This window comes from Gnatocerus cornutus, chromosome 10, assembly GCF_029298725.1.
Source record: "Gnatocerus cornutus isolate USDA-ARS CGAHR chromosome 10, icGnaCorn1.1, whole genome shotgun sequence".
Lineage (NCBI taxonomy): Eukaryota > Metazoa > Arthropoda > Insecta > Coleoptera > Tenebrionidae > Gnatocerus > Gnatocerus cornutus.
In genome coordinates this window covers 6,514,050-6,530,866 of record NC_142242.1, presented here as the reverse complement: position 1 = coordinate 6,530,866, position 16,817 = coordinate 6,514,050, and the positions used below count along the sequence as shown (strand labels likewise).

Here is a 16,817-nt window from a genome sequence, read left to right as displayed (position 1 = left end):
TACAAAACCTGTAACCGTGAACTGACTTATTTGATATAATCAAGCGGTAAAATGTACGCAAATTTCTTTTTTCATATTGTTATTTATTTACCGTGGAAGTCCGAAATTTATTATTTTATTACATATTGTTAAGCAACCGTGAAATCTTACATGTCTAACTGCCATTATGCAGATAATATTTTATAATTAATTTACATGTCTGTTGCTTTGAATATACCCATAAGCATTTAGGTACATGAAATGTAATACTTTCACGTTCAAACGTAATATTTATCCTTACTACTGTTATTACTTTAAATTAAGACTATTAGAGAGAATAATGCGATTATAATTGAACACAAGTGATTCAAAGCCAGACAGTAACTACATAAGGAATTTCACACTTTGCCCGTAAACAAAAGAAATTTGGGCTATCTGCATTTTCGATTTCTCTTTGATCCGTCTCAGTATTCAAAAACCCAAAAACGTCAACACGATTTATAAATGGCTTAACAGATGTTAAATTTAAAATTCGAAAATTTTAGGCATTTCCGGTTAAATCTTCGTTATTCTTCATTGGAGCACAATATTGATTCCACTGATTTGTGGAGCTTGAAAATGGCTAAATTTATTACTTTATTTATTTGTTCTCATAAATTTTAAATCTATCTATGCTTAGATGGAACGAATATCATGTAATTGTCGTTCATTTTATTGTACTTTACCTGTCAGGTTTATCGGTCATAGAGATAATAAAATGTTGTGAAGATTATTTATTTGTTATTATTATTTTAATAGACTTTTTTGTGATTTTACGATATGATCAGCATTCAATTTTAGATACTATCACTTGTTCTCAAGAGTAGATATAATTGTTTTTATTTTTTAGCAAGTTTTACACTTTGAAATTGAGATGTAGTCCATTGTTTTGGTCACGTACAACGTTCTAAATCGGGTAAAAACTGTGAATAATAACAATACTAGATCATTTTTACTGCATTTTCCGGATGTTTCAAATTTTTATGCTCAAATGAGATGACGCCATTGAATGTCTTAACTCGGAAATTCTTAATTCAGCTATATAATTAATTTTAAAAATTAAATAAACGCCGGGAAAAAATTGTTTAAATTTAGCGACAAGCTCAAAGCTCTTTCTGTTTATTCTTTCTTTCCTTTAGTCCTTTCTTCACAAAATTATTTTTGATATAATTAGGCAATTCATAAAACACCGATGTGAAGTTGGGCGCGAGTGCTGCCTTCATAATTTCTCTCAATATTTTTATTTGAAAAGAAAACTCAAATTGTTGGTGGTCTTTTAACGCAGAATTTCATGCAAAATCCAAATCTGTGCGAACCTTTAAGAGAAGTTAATAACTAACCGAATTAGAAGCGTTTGAAATTTTGTGTTGAAGCTAGAGCGAAAAATTTTGATGTTCCGGAAAATTCGGTGCTCCTTATCTCCGGAACTACGACGGATAGAAAGGTAGATAGAAACCGTTCTCAGATATGCAAAATGTTTATTTTTTTTTTAACTCAAGTGATGACAAACAAAATTGAATTTTTTGTTTTTTGATTGCCGCTGGTAAACTACTTAGCCTACCGATCTGAGATTTGGCCAATTGATAGATTTCGAGCTGCTTTTTCAATTGATATATAATTCAAAGTTATGAAACGTCGCTTTCACCCCAAAAAAGTTTTTTAAAAATCACTTCAAAAAGACCTAAAAACCTGAAAAATTCGATAAACGATATCTCGTTTAATTGTGAAGTAAACTAAAGTTATTGGTGCTCATTTAACGCAGAATTTTACATAGAATGCAATGTTCACAAATGTTAACAAATAACCGAATTAGAAGCGTTTGAAGTTTTGGATTATTAAAGCTCCATATCTCCGGAACTACGACATATAGAAAAATGCGGTTTACGCTATCGTTTTTCTCACTATTTTTTGCAAAGATTTAGATTTTATATATAGCGAATTTGAAATTACCGAAATTACCTCCAATCTCTGGTCAGCTGATGGCAGCGCTTGCGCCCAGTTGTTTATAGGTTAGAATTGTTTGCTATTTTTTTTAAATTTAAATGTCTCAAGTGGTATAAACAACGAATACGACCCGCGGATTTAAATAAAACTGGATAAAACTGACAAAATAACAACATGACGTTGAATCAGTTCATGTAATCCATCTCAAATTCTCAGTTTTTGTGAGAAGTAAGGTTAGAAGTTCACCTTTAAATCTTTTTTGTTCGTTTTTTCTTCATTTATTTGAATGATGCCTACATATTGCGAGACTCCTCCAGAGGTAAAATAATTTTTTGTACCCAATAAACACCTCATTGTCGTTATTTAAGCATCTACAATCCAAGACCATCATAGTCATCCATCCAGGATCTTTAAATCTCAGAATAGGACGGGCTTCTGATTTGAACCCATTAACGATTTTACATGCAATAGCCAGGAGGTGTTTGAATAAGAAGTATCAATATAGAGACTCGTTTCTTCCACCAAGAGTTGATCTAGTAAATTTATCCAAACCTCTGGTATATTCTTAATGGTTGATTTTAGAGCCAACCGCAAGAATTTGAAGATGCTAGACTTTCCGTCTCTCACACGTTACAGTCATGTTTGCAATCAGACGGAAGGCGAAGATACGCAACGCCTCCACAGCAAATTGCGGCTTTTAATCGCAGAGCCACTGCAGAAACTGTTGGTCCAAGTGGGGGCGAGTGGTTGAAAACCGACGGAGATGTAGTCATAGGAAATGATGTATGGCGTAAAACTCGATTTCGCGTAATAACGACATTTTCCAGATCTTGAAACTGGACCCTAAAGAGACTTTTAACATCCATTTTCCTTTTAAAAGGGGCGATTTTAATATACATTCAGGGCCTGGGGGCTCCATGACGGCAGTATTAGCAGATTTAGAGACAATTTGGACACACGTTCTAGAGACGCATTTCCAAATTGAGAAGAAGGATTTTAAGCACCATAAAGCTGTTCTTATTATACCTGATGTTTATAATAGAACTTATTTGCGGGAACTGATGTACTTATTGTTGACCAAAATGGGCTTCGGGAGCTGTTTTCTTGTCCAAGTATGAAATAAATCCGAACTACGATCATTTTAAAACAATTTTTAGGATCATGTGGCTGCTACTTTTGGTTCCGGTTTAAGTTACGGTTGCGTGGTTGATGTGGGGGACCAAAAAACTTCAGTTTCTTGTGTTGAAGATGGAATTTGTCACCCCAACACAAGGGTACGTTGGAAGGACCCTTCAAATATAATTTATTAATTATTAATTTTAGGTCAGATTAGAATACGGTGGTGGCGATATCACCCAAATCTTCTACTGGCTTCTTCAAAAGTGTGCTTTTCCGTACAAAGAATGTAGCGATCAAAATAAACTAGATACTATGCTTTTACGCAAGTTGAAAGAAGACTTCTGTCACGTCAATCTGGTTAGTCCTGTTAAACTCATTAATTTCGTTTGACCTACCATTCTTTAGGATATTTGTGGTTCCCAAGAAAAAACCCTCATTTTAAAACAACCTGGAAAACCAATCTTAAGATATACGATACAAGTTGGTGACGAATGCATTGTTGCACCTCTTAGTATGTTCAGTCCTGAACTCTTCGGGATTACCGGTCCGAAGACGATAAGGACACAGAAACCATCAACTGGTGATCCTGAAGACTCACATGATGAGACTTATTTAAGAGAGATTAGAGTAAAGTTTTATGGTTTTGGTTCCACGGATAATCTTGTGTTTTAGCGCAAAGGAATGAAAGACAACATGGAACAAGCAACTTCGGATTTACTTAACGAATCATATTTAGAGCAGTCACAGAATCCTACAAATGAAGATGATGTTGTAGTGGACGCTATTGATACTGTTGCTCCTAGTTGCGACAAAGAGTTTGTTATAGCTCCTGGACAGATTCTTGGTTTAGACCAAGCGGTCTTACAAAGCATTGATAGATGCCGTAAATCTCCTATTATTTCGTCTTTAAAAAACTATAGGTACTGTTTCAGCTAATGAAGATCTCAAAAGGAAGATGTACGGCTGTATCTTAATTGTTGGCGGAGGAATGAAATTCTCAGGAATCGGTACATGGTTACAAAATAGAATTTCCTTACAAATTCCATACTTATACAGAGCAGGTAAAACAAAGAATTAGTTTATTGATCATATTGGTATTTTTTTTAGAGCAACTGGATATTATAACAAATCCTAGAGATATGGATCCAGCTATGGTAGCTTGGAAAGGAGCTTGCATAATGTCGTGTTTAGAGACAGCTCATGAATTGTGGATTTTATCCACAGAGTGGGAGAAATATGGAGTGCGAATATTAAGAGAGAGGGCACCTTTCACATGGTGATATTTAAATTTTGTACTGATAATAAAGACTTTTTACGAAGTATTTACGTTTTTTATTCGAATTTTTGAGGGGCCACCCCTAGTATCAAACTTCCCACATGTGTGAAATATCGTACTTTTGGTCCTCGTTCTGTAATATACCATTTTATTATTGATTAACTGTCATATTATAATAAGCTGAATGCAATTTTAAGCGAATTTGAAACGTTTTTTCCAATCGTGATAATTTAAATGCTGTTTGTAAGAAGGTAATTCCAGAAATTTGTCGTCTGTAATATCGACTTTGATAACTGTTAACAGATGGCGCGCCTGGTACCGTTTTTCTCATTTTTCGACCACAATGTAATTTCGATTATCCGTTCTTTTGCCAAAGCGAAATTTGAAAAAAAAAGTGGTAGAACTCGAACAAAATAATACAATTAATTTTTTGTAAGAAACTTTCTGTTTGTACTGTAACTCAAAGCTTTTTTTGTAAAATAATACGTCTAATTATGTATGTGGTTTATTGTGAAAAAAAATGAATAAAACTGACAATTTTTTGCCAAAAATGTGTATGTACAATGAAATTGATCAAATATAACAAATATGCGTAATATCCGAGCTTGTGACATAATTTTTTCGAGGTAGAACAGTGTACTAAAAGGTGTTTTTTGTAATAAGTAATTCGATTAAATGAAAATACAAACTTTGGTTCATACAAACAAAATGGCTAAAATTTATTTAGAAAATAAAAAATATAAAAATTGAGCAGTCACAAATTACACATTTAACTAAATTGTGAAGGTAATTTATTAAACAAAATTGGAATTAAGTATATATTGCACATAAATATGTTGCTACATATCCATGAAGCTGTCATAATTCACATATTAAATTTGTACTGAACACCATGTGACAACATAACACAACTAATTCTAACATCTGGAACAAGAAAAATTAACAAATTAAAGAGAATATCACATTCCTACATTGTCAGCACCTTTTCGTGATCGTAAAGTTAATGCATTGTTTTTGAAACACTCACATCTCCAGAAATTTGATTATTTACCGATCAAAACTTGGAATGTAGATATGATCCGTTTTGTATCTTCAAGAGTGTTTTTTTTTCAATGTAAATAGCCCAAAATACTGTCACCAATGCCCAACAAAAGAGTAATATACATACAGCTATCTAAAAATTATGTACATAGTATAATATACCAGTTGGTATGCTGTACCATCAGCATTATCAAATTATACAACACATTTACTATATAGGAGTCATTTTATTTTCCAGACACATCATTTATCTTTAAGTTGAATTGATTTTTACGCGGCAAAAAGTATGGTTACGAAACTCCGATATAATAAATCTTAATAAATAATTCACAAAACAATTGTGACAATGACACTGTGAATGGTAAATAATACGAAATAACATGATAAAAGTTGATGGTTTTGTTCTAAAATTGTAACTAAAAATTCTTAACATATCTGATATGTCAGGGTAGTATTTGGATAATGTAGATGAAAATTGAATCATGTCATTTTATATTATTTTCTTTGGTTTAAAAATAGTTAAACGAGCACTTTCGTTAATTTGCCGACTACATTTCAAGTTTGTTTGCATTTAAAAAATACAATAACAGTACTAATATTACACTAGCAGTAAAAATAATAGTACCACATCAGTATTAACAATTATAAATTGTTCACATAAATTATATAAGGAACATAGTCAAATTCACTGCGAGTTCATATTTACACTATGAGGGGGAATACCAGTTGGCGGGAGCGGCGGGGGTACTCTTCCCTGGATGGTACAAATGAAATCCAGCTCCAGCTGCTCCATGGTGGTAAAATTGCGGCTGCTCCACGTAAGAGTACACTTGCGGTTTGAGAGGAAGCGGACTATCGGGATATTGATGGCGCAATACGTCTTGGTAGGGCACAGGAGTATCGAACGGAACTCCTCCGTGCAACTGCTGATGTTTGTCACGCGGAGAAACGCTGGACGGAGGTGTCATCGCAGAGTGATAGTCCATCGAGTAACTCGTCGGGTAGTTTTGGTGTTGCGATAAAAGAAATTGGTGTTCACTGTACGAAGACGAGCCCTCGCTCCCGGGAGGCGTGGGCAGTGGACCCACTCCAACTTGTCCTTCCCCAGGATAATACCCGGCCGAACTGCTAGAACGACTTGTTGCACTTGTAATACCGTGAACATTAGCACGGATCACGCTCTCTCTGTTCGCGTATAGTTGGCGCAGCAACGCCGACGCCGGCAGCGGTCCCTGCTGCTGTAGCTGTTGGTGATGTGCTCCAATCCATTGTATTGTGGTGCGCTGCTGTTGTTTGAGAAGAGCGTCGGTACTGAAATCCGTCGGTTGATGCGCTGGCGATTTACACGACGGCAGGTGCTTCGACATGGCGTTTTCCAGGTCTTTGACAGACGCACCACCCCCTGCGCCGCCGCCTCCATTAACGTTCTCTTCCAAGTTCTTCGGACTTGTTCCGGATGAGTCCGATGCAACTGGATGCGCACTCATGGAATGACACGATGATGCGGGACTCATCACGGTGTTCCTATGAGCTGGCGATTGCTCTTCCTCTTCGTCGTCATCCGAAGACGTGTTCTTGCGTTTAGAAGGGCGTCGCGACGAAACGGTTTTTCTCTGATCCGTCGGAGCCGTCTGGAGTTGCGAAACAGGAACGTGTTCCAAACGACGCGTGCGCAGATCGCCCGTTTCTTCGATGGTCCCGCCGGTGCCGCTGCCCGGAGCCGTGCTCGCCGCATCCTCCAGATTCTGCGTTGCATCCTGGGGCGGATTGGGCGGGCCTCCGCTATTTCGGCCATCTTACCACAGAATCAGATTAACACTATATTCAAATACAATGTATAACTAGCATTGGTGGTACGTTAACGTACCTCCACGGTCCGCGTCGGGCGAGCCGTTCTCGGGGTCGTTGCTACTCGCTTCCTCCCGTTTCACCATATGAGTATTGTCCTCCATCTGACAGCAGTCCATTATCATGTTCTCGTACTCGCGACCGCTAGAACCACCAGAAGTTAGCAGAAAAACTCAGGAAATGTATAAATCCAAAAAAGTTGAAATTGTATGAAAAATTATCTCACCTTATTACATAATTTACACAAATAATATTTTGTTCGTCTGCGTTTTTTGAATTGCATACTACTGTAGCGCAGGTCTGCATCCAAGTGTATCCCCCACTTTTGTTCATTAGTCGGTAGTAATGCGTTAATACTTGTCCTTTGTTTATCACTGCAATAATGGAAACAGACAATAAGTGAAGGGATGCCGTAATAGAAAAGACGTGAAAATTAGCTTACAGTCGATATGACATTTTCTTAGTTTATTAGCGTCTTCACCATGGCACAGCGTATATAAATTTCTACCAGTTAGTTCTTCAGCGGTGTAGTCTAAGAGATCCGAAACTTTCGGCTCACAGTGTGCTATTCTAAAGTCGAAGTTGATTCTAGTTACAAACATGTCAGATTCTAATCGAATTTCATGTACACTAGGGGGTGGAAGTGCGATGGCTAATGCGACCATTCCTAAGAGTGGAGGTTGAGATTTTCGAGAATGTGAAAAGGTATATTGTGGTCGTAGCCGACATAACATTAACACGACCTGTAAAGTTGGAATTACAAAAAGTTTGTTTGATATTGTTGATGAATTTCGTACCCGATATCCTGACGATTTGAAGTGGCATCCGCGTTTGGTTAATGTCGACTTCATCCTAACACAGAAAGCTCTATCTAATCCTTTGAAAGTAGGGTTCGTTCCGATGGACATGACCGTCGCCACTGTAATTAAAAGCGTGGAATTGACAAGAATCCGATAGTGTTTGGAGTAAATATCTTTGAAATAATTTGGTGAGTCACGCTTTCGGTAATTTGGCCATGATCGAGGTTACGGTTGCATATTAGAGTGTCCAGTGAAGCAATTGAATGAAATCCAGTGGTATACACATACAGGCTCTGCCGCAGCATTCCTGGGCGTGACACATAACACCACTACAGAATAACAATTGACCACGTACATGAGGCAGCCTCTGCATGCTTAACCACTATTTCCTGTCGGAATCATACGATTGCATCCAACTTTTGCATCGACTCGAAAGTCACCAAGTCAATTCCAATTCAATTAGAAAATCCTCCAAACGGACGCGTAGTTGAATCGTTCTTACCGTCAGGATTATTGGTACCTGCTGTGGAAGCGCTTTCTTCTGAACCGCTGCCAGGAGATGCCAAGTTCTGTCCTTGGGTGAGTCCTAAACCCAACTGTTCTGCCATTTCTGAATGGTCCTGATGGTGAATGTAATCGAAAACGCTACTGCCAGTCATTTCCACCTAAATACATACATTGCATGATTTTACGGTTTCATTGAATTGAATTAAAGTTCGTGCTATATTCGAGGGTATTGTGTTATTTTGTCAAATGGGTGATTTGAGGCAGTTGAAGGATAAAGATGTTTGTCCGAGGCGAGTATAGGTGATAACGTGTACGTGTTCTTCTAAGGTCTGCCATGTTCCCGCAGTTGCAAATACCCTATTGATTGTGGAACCCGCCAGTCCTATTATGAATGGCAGGCACGCTGCTGCAGAGGACTACGTGAGGAGCATTCGCCAACGGGGCGGTCGGCCGCGGGTGGCGGATGGCGGATAGAATATAGCGAGAAACAGGCGCATAGTGTCGACTGTCGCGAGTTACTTTTGCTTCGATAAATGCTATTTTGTCTCATTGTTACTTACCTGAGAAAGACCAAGGTATATCGACACCGTTTCAGAAATGTACAAGAATCGACCGTCCGATGCCAAAGCTAACGCAAATCCATCCAAAGACTGAAAAAGATAAAAAACATTTCAATTTTCATAACCCAATCATTCATTTTTTGAACAAATCAACCCATGACGATGAGTCATACAAAGTCGTTTATTACAACAAGACTTGCTGATCTAATACCGTTCGTTTCGTCAAGCCTTTTACTTCCTTCCACCCAATTTTCCCCGACTGAAGTCTGATCCCTTCGGTGTATAAAGAATGACCGTCAAGACATGACAGGAATAAGTAACTTGTCTCACGACGCTTTGAGACTTTTTGCCATTTCGAAGATATTCTTTGACAAATACTTGTATAAATAATGCGATATGAAGATTTTCTGCAATCCCTCACCTGAAGTATATGCGTGCCTTGATGCTGTTCGAAAATATCCATCGCTAACCCCGCCGCAGATCGACTCCTTCCAGCTGTAACAAAGTTAATAGATGAGTCAAACCCAAGCAAAGGGTAACAAAGCTATGAATATCATCACACTGAATGGGATTTACTGCTCCACCAGTTTTTATCTCTCTATCTAGATCCAGATGATAAATTAAGCGCAAATATTTGGGGTAAGGTGGAAAAACGGGCCATATATTGACATTTATGTCTATTTTGATCTTCATAAAACAAATGATTGTTGTGATAGTTGTGAAGAATGGCTTTCCTGATATATTAATTTCCCTGTGATATATTTGCTACAATATTGGAGTTTTTACAATCTATACTTGCGACATAACATATGAGACTCGCACGAAACTAGACGTTCCCTGTCTGATACAGGCCCAAAACCTGTAATAAATTGGATATAATGTCATCTGTAAAATATTACCGCCCTATACCTAACTTTATAGACAGTTACCGGAAATGTACTCCTGCGACTTATCCGATTGACTCACCCCAGTCATTATATGACTCGACTAATCTTCTATCTCACGTACTCAAAATTTTACCACAACGGAAAATTTAATTAATTGAAAGTATTTCTTTAGCTTTTCCGAGCATTACTACATCGATCTCCGTGATAATGAAAGCACGTGCTCAACTTGCTAATAGACTGAGTAAAGAGCTCACGCCGACGATAGGGATCAACCAACATTTTTATTTTATACATCCTCTTCATATCTCACAAATTGTTACCAATTTACCACCGACGCATACAATTAGCTAAAGCCAATATGTCAATATTTACTGACATGATAGGGTTAATGACGACCTCCCTAGTTAAAACATGTCAACAAAATTTGAATTAATCGGATTTGAGGAACGGCACAAATGTAAATACCTAGATGCAATATATACCGACACTGCTTCAAAATTAGAGCTAATCAGAGGGGGACTTGCATTCCGCTAACAAAAGCAAACACTTTTTAGATTTTAAATAGCTTCTCTAATCCCTTAAACTACCCTATCAACATTCATAATTTTACGATTGCAAATCGAAGAGTTTTTTGTGCTCATCCAATAAGCAATTGTGTGCATCTAGCCAATGAAAAGTTGCGCAAAAAGTGCAAAGAGTGCTCATACTCGACTTGGTTGTTTTATGCCTTTTTTATTACAAAACTGAGACGACAGCCAATGAACTAATTCTTTGTGTGTTTTAATCGGAATTTAATGAGATCCTCCATTTTGTTCTGACAGATCTCTGGCTCCAATAACACTGGTCTGCAAAAAAACTTGTTTTCTCCTTCTATTTATTACGCATGTTTTTTATAGATTTAATTACTCCTGAATAAAGATATCTTAAAAAAAAATATGTATGACGTATAATTTTTTTAAAATAATACTCATGTTTTGATTTAAATTTAAATTAGTACATTATTACACGTATTTCATAAGGCGAGTATTGTAGCACGAATGAGTTTTAACCACGACGAGCGCAGCGAGGAGTGGTCAAATAGAATGAGTGCTACAAGTCGTCTTATGAAATGAGTGTAATATACTATTTTTTCTACTTTGCATTGTAAATAAATTTAAAAATTGCATTTGAAAGAAATTATTTTCGATTAGGGATTTTTGACAAGTTAGGTTGGTGACAAAAGAGGTAATGACATTTGTCTAACAAAATTTCTGACGTTTTCTGTTTAATTTTGCAAAATTAGGAATTACAACGTTTGCTTTTCTTCTGATTCATTATTCCTAAATTCACATTTTCGTGATCATGATGATGATCATCATTGAGGTTTTGATTCAACGTTTAAGTGTCGGCATAAAAACATAGCCAACATAACTAAAAAAAATTACTGTTTTGCGTCCTATAATAAAAACAATTGTTTTTATTGTGAAACGCGTTTGCGATTCACAATGAAAGTATTGTTAACGCAAAGTAGAAAAAATAAATTCCATAACTGAAAAAATACTCGTTTTAAGACACAAAAAAAGATTAAACTAGTATATTAAAACACCGAGTTTCACAAGGCAAAATTAAAGGCACGAAGTTTTTGAAACGAGCGGCATGGCAAGTTTTTTTTATACTATTTTTCCTAATTTGCTCTTGTAACAAAGCTATTTCCGCTAATTCCGCATTGGTTTTCAATGCTATAATATTCCATTTCGACACAGAATGCTATAATAGCTTTGTTTCCGTGAGAATGATATGATATGATATGATATATGATAGTAAAAAAATAAATGCAAATCTATAATTAGCACCCTAAACTCTTAGTATTTATCATTTTTTTATTTGAAGGAGGATTTCGTTGCAGACCAGTGTAATTACGCGTGGGAGTTAAAAATAAATCGCAAATTTGTCTTCTGGGAATGAGAAAGTGACCTCTTACCTCCGTTTTCATGCAAGACAGGAAAATCTTTTGTAAATCGCCGTAATTGTTTACGATGGTATCTGCCGTCAGATTAAATCGCCTTTTAAGTAATATTTCACTGCAGTTTTTGCGTAGATGTATCTTAAAAATTTCTACAAAAGCGTGGAAAAGCGACAAAACATCAATAGTTGTAGAAAGTTATATTCGCCAAGGCTTTTGAAAGTTTCGGTCGAAATTTGTTCACGTCCATGTATGGTAATATTGTGGAAGTTGGTACATGTGGGGTTGTCTTTAAAGCGGGGTTGTCTTTAACTAACACTGTGACAATCTGACGTGTATGTTCGGCTTGATTGAAAGTGTGTCATCACGCTAACTCGGTCCCGCTTAGAGCGGTGGGCCCCTAACTACAACATGTAAATCTAATCATGAACCCTCGCTGTTAAACTCGCAAATCCAATTCTATCCCCGGCCGAGAATGATAAAATTAGGTGGTGCTTATTGTAAACCAAACTCGGAAAATTCACAGCCGTAATTCGTGTACTTGTGGCAGCGAGGGTTCCAAGTGAAATAATTATGGAGAATTAGACCGCGCTTGAACATTCTTACTTGAACACTTTTAATGAATTGACATTGATCTAGAGGGTTAGGGGGTTTTGTTTCAGTTTTCAAATGAAATTTACTTTGCTTCCGCTACTGACGCTCTTCAAACAACTCAAACCGCGAATTACACAAATTCGATATTATATTACATTTGCATAACTTTGTGCCGCCGCCGCCGCCGCCGCCATCCCATAGATACACACCCACAATGTCGCTAACTTGTTTTTCACATTTTCACACTATTGAATTATCCACAGCAACATTCAGAAACGATTTCTAATAATTTTGATGAAAACACCCTTAAATAGCTTTTTTGGCCACTGCTGGCAACAAAGGTAATAAAATAACGAGAAGCTTCATCGTTGTGTTCGTTCGTTTTATGAAAAATCGGATTAATGATTCACTGAGCAAAAAGGGCGTGCGTTTCCTGTGCTGACGAGCTAAAGGTCTGTTATTGAATTATCTCGGTGGAGGAATAGTGACCGCTGGTCACGGCGGCATGTTAGGGGTGAGATTGGTATACACGGCGAGCTGACCAGGCGAAGAAAAGTCTCCAGAGAGGTCCTCGACTGCCTCAATATTGTTTTTATGAAAGATGTTGCTCCCATCTGCAGCTGCAAATGGGAACGGCCTCTATTAATCCCTTTTATCGGCGATAATATTTTATCGAGGTCTCTATTTTGATTTTATACGGTCGGTAGACTGAATGGTTTGTTGGCGTTAGTTTGTCATTTCCTGCTTTTGACTTTGTGGTTAAGTATGCAACTCAACAACATAAACATTAAGCAAAATTTCAAATTACGATTCAGAATCACGTAGCGTACCAGCGAATGGACTAAAATATTAACTAAATAAAAACAAAATGGTCGGCGATTTTATTATTCCGTAGTCACAAACGTAAATCCAGGGTAGTGTCATAACCTCATTGTTCGTCGACAAAGTACCTAGAAAGCACTGTAAATTCATTACTGTCCGATTGCTATACAAGGATTCGTAGTAAAATTTGTGTATACGTGCTTGGGGCAAGATCATAAAGGAATTAATTATGTAGATTTCAACTTTCTAATCTAATTAGAATTCTTACGCACGGGTTTTTCATTGTTGTAAGATGCATAAATCACGGATTACTTCTTGCGCTTCTTAAGCTAACATACAAGCAATGTTCTTACTTTGTCATTTTTGCTGGGTAAAATGTATTCTTACCTTTGAGCGTTTTATTGGGAGGAGGTCCATCGCGGCTCCATGGGGGGTCTCCATGTCCTGAGAAGTCTCTAAGTTTGAGATAGGATATAGTGAGTCGAATGATACTAGCTTTGTCTAATTGTGAGGTGATGGCAGCAGGAAGCGGAAGCATTTTGGCTAATTCATAGAATTCGAAATTTTCCTTTCCTCTCCTCGATCGTGCAGCGTCTCTACTTTTCTCTTTCCTAAGTTCAAGAATACTGTAACAAAAGAAGAATCAACTTTAGTAGAGGACAATGTATTGAAAACGGCCTAAAACTTCTCGCCGTTATTTACCCTTAATTTAAGTGTTAAGTGTTATCGGGAAACACGGCGATATTCAGGTCCGTATTGAAATCAAGGCTCCCAAAGGGAAAAGTCGCGAATGAAAAGAGGCGGAAATCGGGCCGGACAACGGTCCCTGAGGATGGATAAAAGTGAAAAGTAACGCACTCGGATCAGAACCCGGATCGGGGAAATACGAAAGCCGGAAAGCTGACGGTGATGATTAGGCGATCCTAAAATGAAACGTCCAGTAGACGAAAACTCTACTCGAAGAATTAACTCGGACGGAAAGGGGCAGGTTAACGAGCCTTCTGAGCGCGACCGCTCCACGACACGTACAACAACGCCAATCTACCGATTGCCGCCACCCCCGCATCCCCATTCGATTACTGCAATACCACGATCTAAACTTTGACTACCTACTAAGAATCATCCACTCAAATTTCCGATTTCTTTCTTCTTCGACAACTATGTGCTCTAAGTTACAAAAAATCCTACACAAGTTGCACTCTCATTGAATATTTTGACACTGGAAACAAACAAATACGGCTGAAATCTCTTAATAATCAAATATTAGTTTTAACCTGGCGCATCCACCATTTTTAAATGTACAAGAATAGTGCACGCGATGTCTTAATTTTGATAGAATTTGATTTTATTTAGCTCTAAAAGACACTTTGAATACAATAAATTGACTTTCCCATTATTTCCATAAAATATATACAAATAATTAATAATACTTACAGATTGATCCATATCATAGAAAAGAGAAAGCAAGAAAAGAAAATTGGAATTATTTACTAATACGAACTCTCTACTAGAATAAAAACCACCGATAGTCATTTTAAACAATTTATATTATAGATAATAATTGTAAGTTAAAAGCGATTTTTGCTATTTTATTGTGAAGAGCCGACTGTGAGATTTGAAGTGTTTTGAAGTGACTGGGTAAGAAACGGAGATAGCATTTCTCCAGTGTTGTTTGATGGGAACTGGGAAGCGTAAACATGTTGGAACATTAGATCCGGAAGCTTTTTGATGTCGGTCCGGGTGTGGGTCCCCCGGGAGGTCCGGTCATTAGCGCGACATACGATCGCACGTAGGTCGGTCATAAACCGGACCATCCGCGGCTGCCAGTCAGCATTCCGGGAAGAAAACGTCTTTCGGCAGTGATGCGACGTGCGCTATTTCTCGCCGGAATCGCCTATGCAAGGGATCTTGCACTTTGGAAGAGATGAAAGGCGACCGCCGTCCCTGGGGACGGGCAGTGGGGGCCGAGGTGTCGCCAGGTATGCGCCCCCGGCCGGATAACCTAATAATCGGCGGCTGAGGGCCGGGTCCCGGGGGGGCAAAATGACGGTTGAAGTAGCATAGGCCAATTTCTACCAATTTCGTCGAAAGTTCGCCTTAATTTTGTTTTCACACGCTGCCCCTCGCAAGTGCCGTAAATTGGGCAGACGCGATGCCGACAGAGACAATTCTTTGGTTCAATTATCGGCTCCGGTCCCCGTAGACCGGAATCCGTTCCTTCCGGAGTCCGGCGAAGCGGTCGCTTTTACTCGCCACCTCTGTTATTGCGGTTCTGTTATGATCAATTCTTATAGTTTTTTCGTTTTATTGGACTAAAGGAGGGTAGTATGAGATAATGCGATTATATTGGGAATGCCGCTTTATAGGGGTGTACTAAAATAAAATGAAAACAACTCCAATTGCCGGCGCGACGGTCTGGATTTGTTGATTTCGCTGCTTCAGCGTAATTTCTTTGGCCCCTTGTGGCTCTTTCAATCACACATTGAGATTTTCCCAAATGTAAATGAATCACTACATTGATCTCCCAAGCTTATTTCGCACCCTCTATCAACACGACATATCATGTCATACATACCCAATTTCACATTTTTACACTTCTTTAAAATTGCATTTATCACCTCATAACCACCAATCCACAAATTATCATATTTTTAAGTGTCATTTAGTTATTAATTAAATGCAAATATTTATTGTCTCACATAAATAACAAACAACATTTTATTTCTACCACAAGCAAACCACATCATGGAAAAATACTTTCTGGATAATATTTCCGTAAGGCGATAAATAAAAAGCGAATCTTCCTAAGAAAATAACAGTTTTATTTACAAATTGTGTTTGTGCGAAATCTGTACGGAATTGTATTTTTTTAATTATTAACGATTATATTAAAACACATTAGTACAGACTATTCTAAATTTTAGAAAAGAAATATGGGATTATTGTTACTTAACAAATGCGTTTTTTATTTTAATTTAAACGATTAGTTACAAATATAAATTTACATGAATATTGCAAAAAGCGTAGTCGAGTTCTTAATTATTTAACTTTCAAATGAAAAATGTATGTGTAGGGAAAAGTTACATGTAAAGTATCACCGCTAGAATATTTCTTAAAAATTTATTATTTCTATTGTAGTTTGGAGGAGCACAAAACTCTAAAACCCTAATAAATCTAGAATACAGTGAAGATTTTTGTACAACTTTCCATATTACAGATTTGCAATTTTCCCACATAAAACTCATAACCCATAAAATATTGCATGTTCATTTACATGATATCAAATTTGCTTATCTGATTGAATCATTACTCATTTGCCTCAAAGAAAATTGTCTGCAACTATACACGTACATATAATTGCTGCTATAAATAAACGTTATATAAGCTTATTTGGCCACAGTTTGTTTAATATTCATGTATCGTCAGGTTTTGTGGCAATATGGACATCAACTATCAATA

At 37.3% G+C, this 16,817-nt stretch overlaps 2 protein-coding genes across 5 annotated transcripts in view; one reads left to right on the top strand and one right to left on the bottom strand.

Annotated features, from left to right (window-relative positions):
* The first annotated feature begins 1,987 nt into the window (after window positions 1–1,987).
* Arp8 (Actin-related protein 8) lies at window positions 1,988–4,403 on the top strand. Its single transcript, XM_088047443.1, has 10 exons — window positions 1,988–2,281; window positions 2,331–2,498; window positions 2,545–2,745; window positions 2,790–3,074; window positions 3,120–3,236; window positions 3,286–3,438; window positions 3,487–3,708; window positions 3,754–3,964; window positions 4,014–4,142; window positions 4,189–4,403. Exons 1-10 carry the CDS (start codon window positions 2,249–2,251, stop codon window positions 4,359–4,361), a joined length of 1,692 nt encoding a protein of 563 aa, XP_087903569.1. The 5' UTR covers window positions 1,988–2,248; the 3' UTR covers window positions 4,362–4,403.
* A 643-nt stretch (window positions 4,404–5,046) lies between these two features.
* Window positions 5,047–16,817, bottom strand: part of trh (PAS domain-containing protein trachealess) — a 54,727-nt gene continuing 42,956 nt past the window's right edge. For 2 of the 4 annotated variants that reach the window (XM_088047477.1, XM_088047479.1), the window contains 9 exons: window positions 13,746–13,984; window positions 9,535–9,608; window positions 9,114–9,203; window positions 8,549–8,711; window positions 8,044–8,165; window positions 7,689–7,989; window positions 7,473–7,620; window positions 7,266–7,390; window positions 5,047–7,193 (listed from right to left, as the gene is read on the bottom strand). In XM_088047477.1, coding sequence (XP_087903603.1) covers window positions 6,106–7,193; window positions 7,266–7,390; window positions 7,473–7,620; window positions 7,689–7,989; window positions 8,044–8,165; window positions 8,549–8,711; window positions 9,114–9,203; window positions 9,535–9,608; window positions 13,746–13,984 — 2,350 coding nt within the window. In that variant the 3' untranslated portion in view covers window positions 5,047–6,105. Of the gene's footprint in view, window positions 7,194–7,265; window positions 7,391–7,472; window positions 7,621–7,688; window positions 8,166–8,548; window positions 8,712–9,113; window positions 9,204–9,534; window positions 9,609–13,745; window positions 13,985–16,817 lie in introns of all 4 variants that reach the window. The other 2 variants (XM_088047476.1, XM_088047478.1) reach the window with 1 other exon arrangement.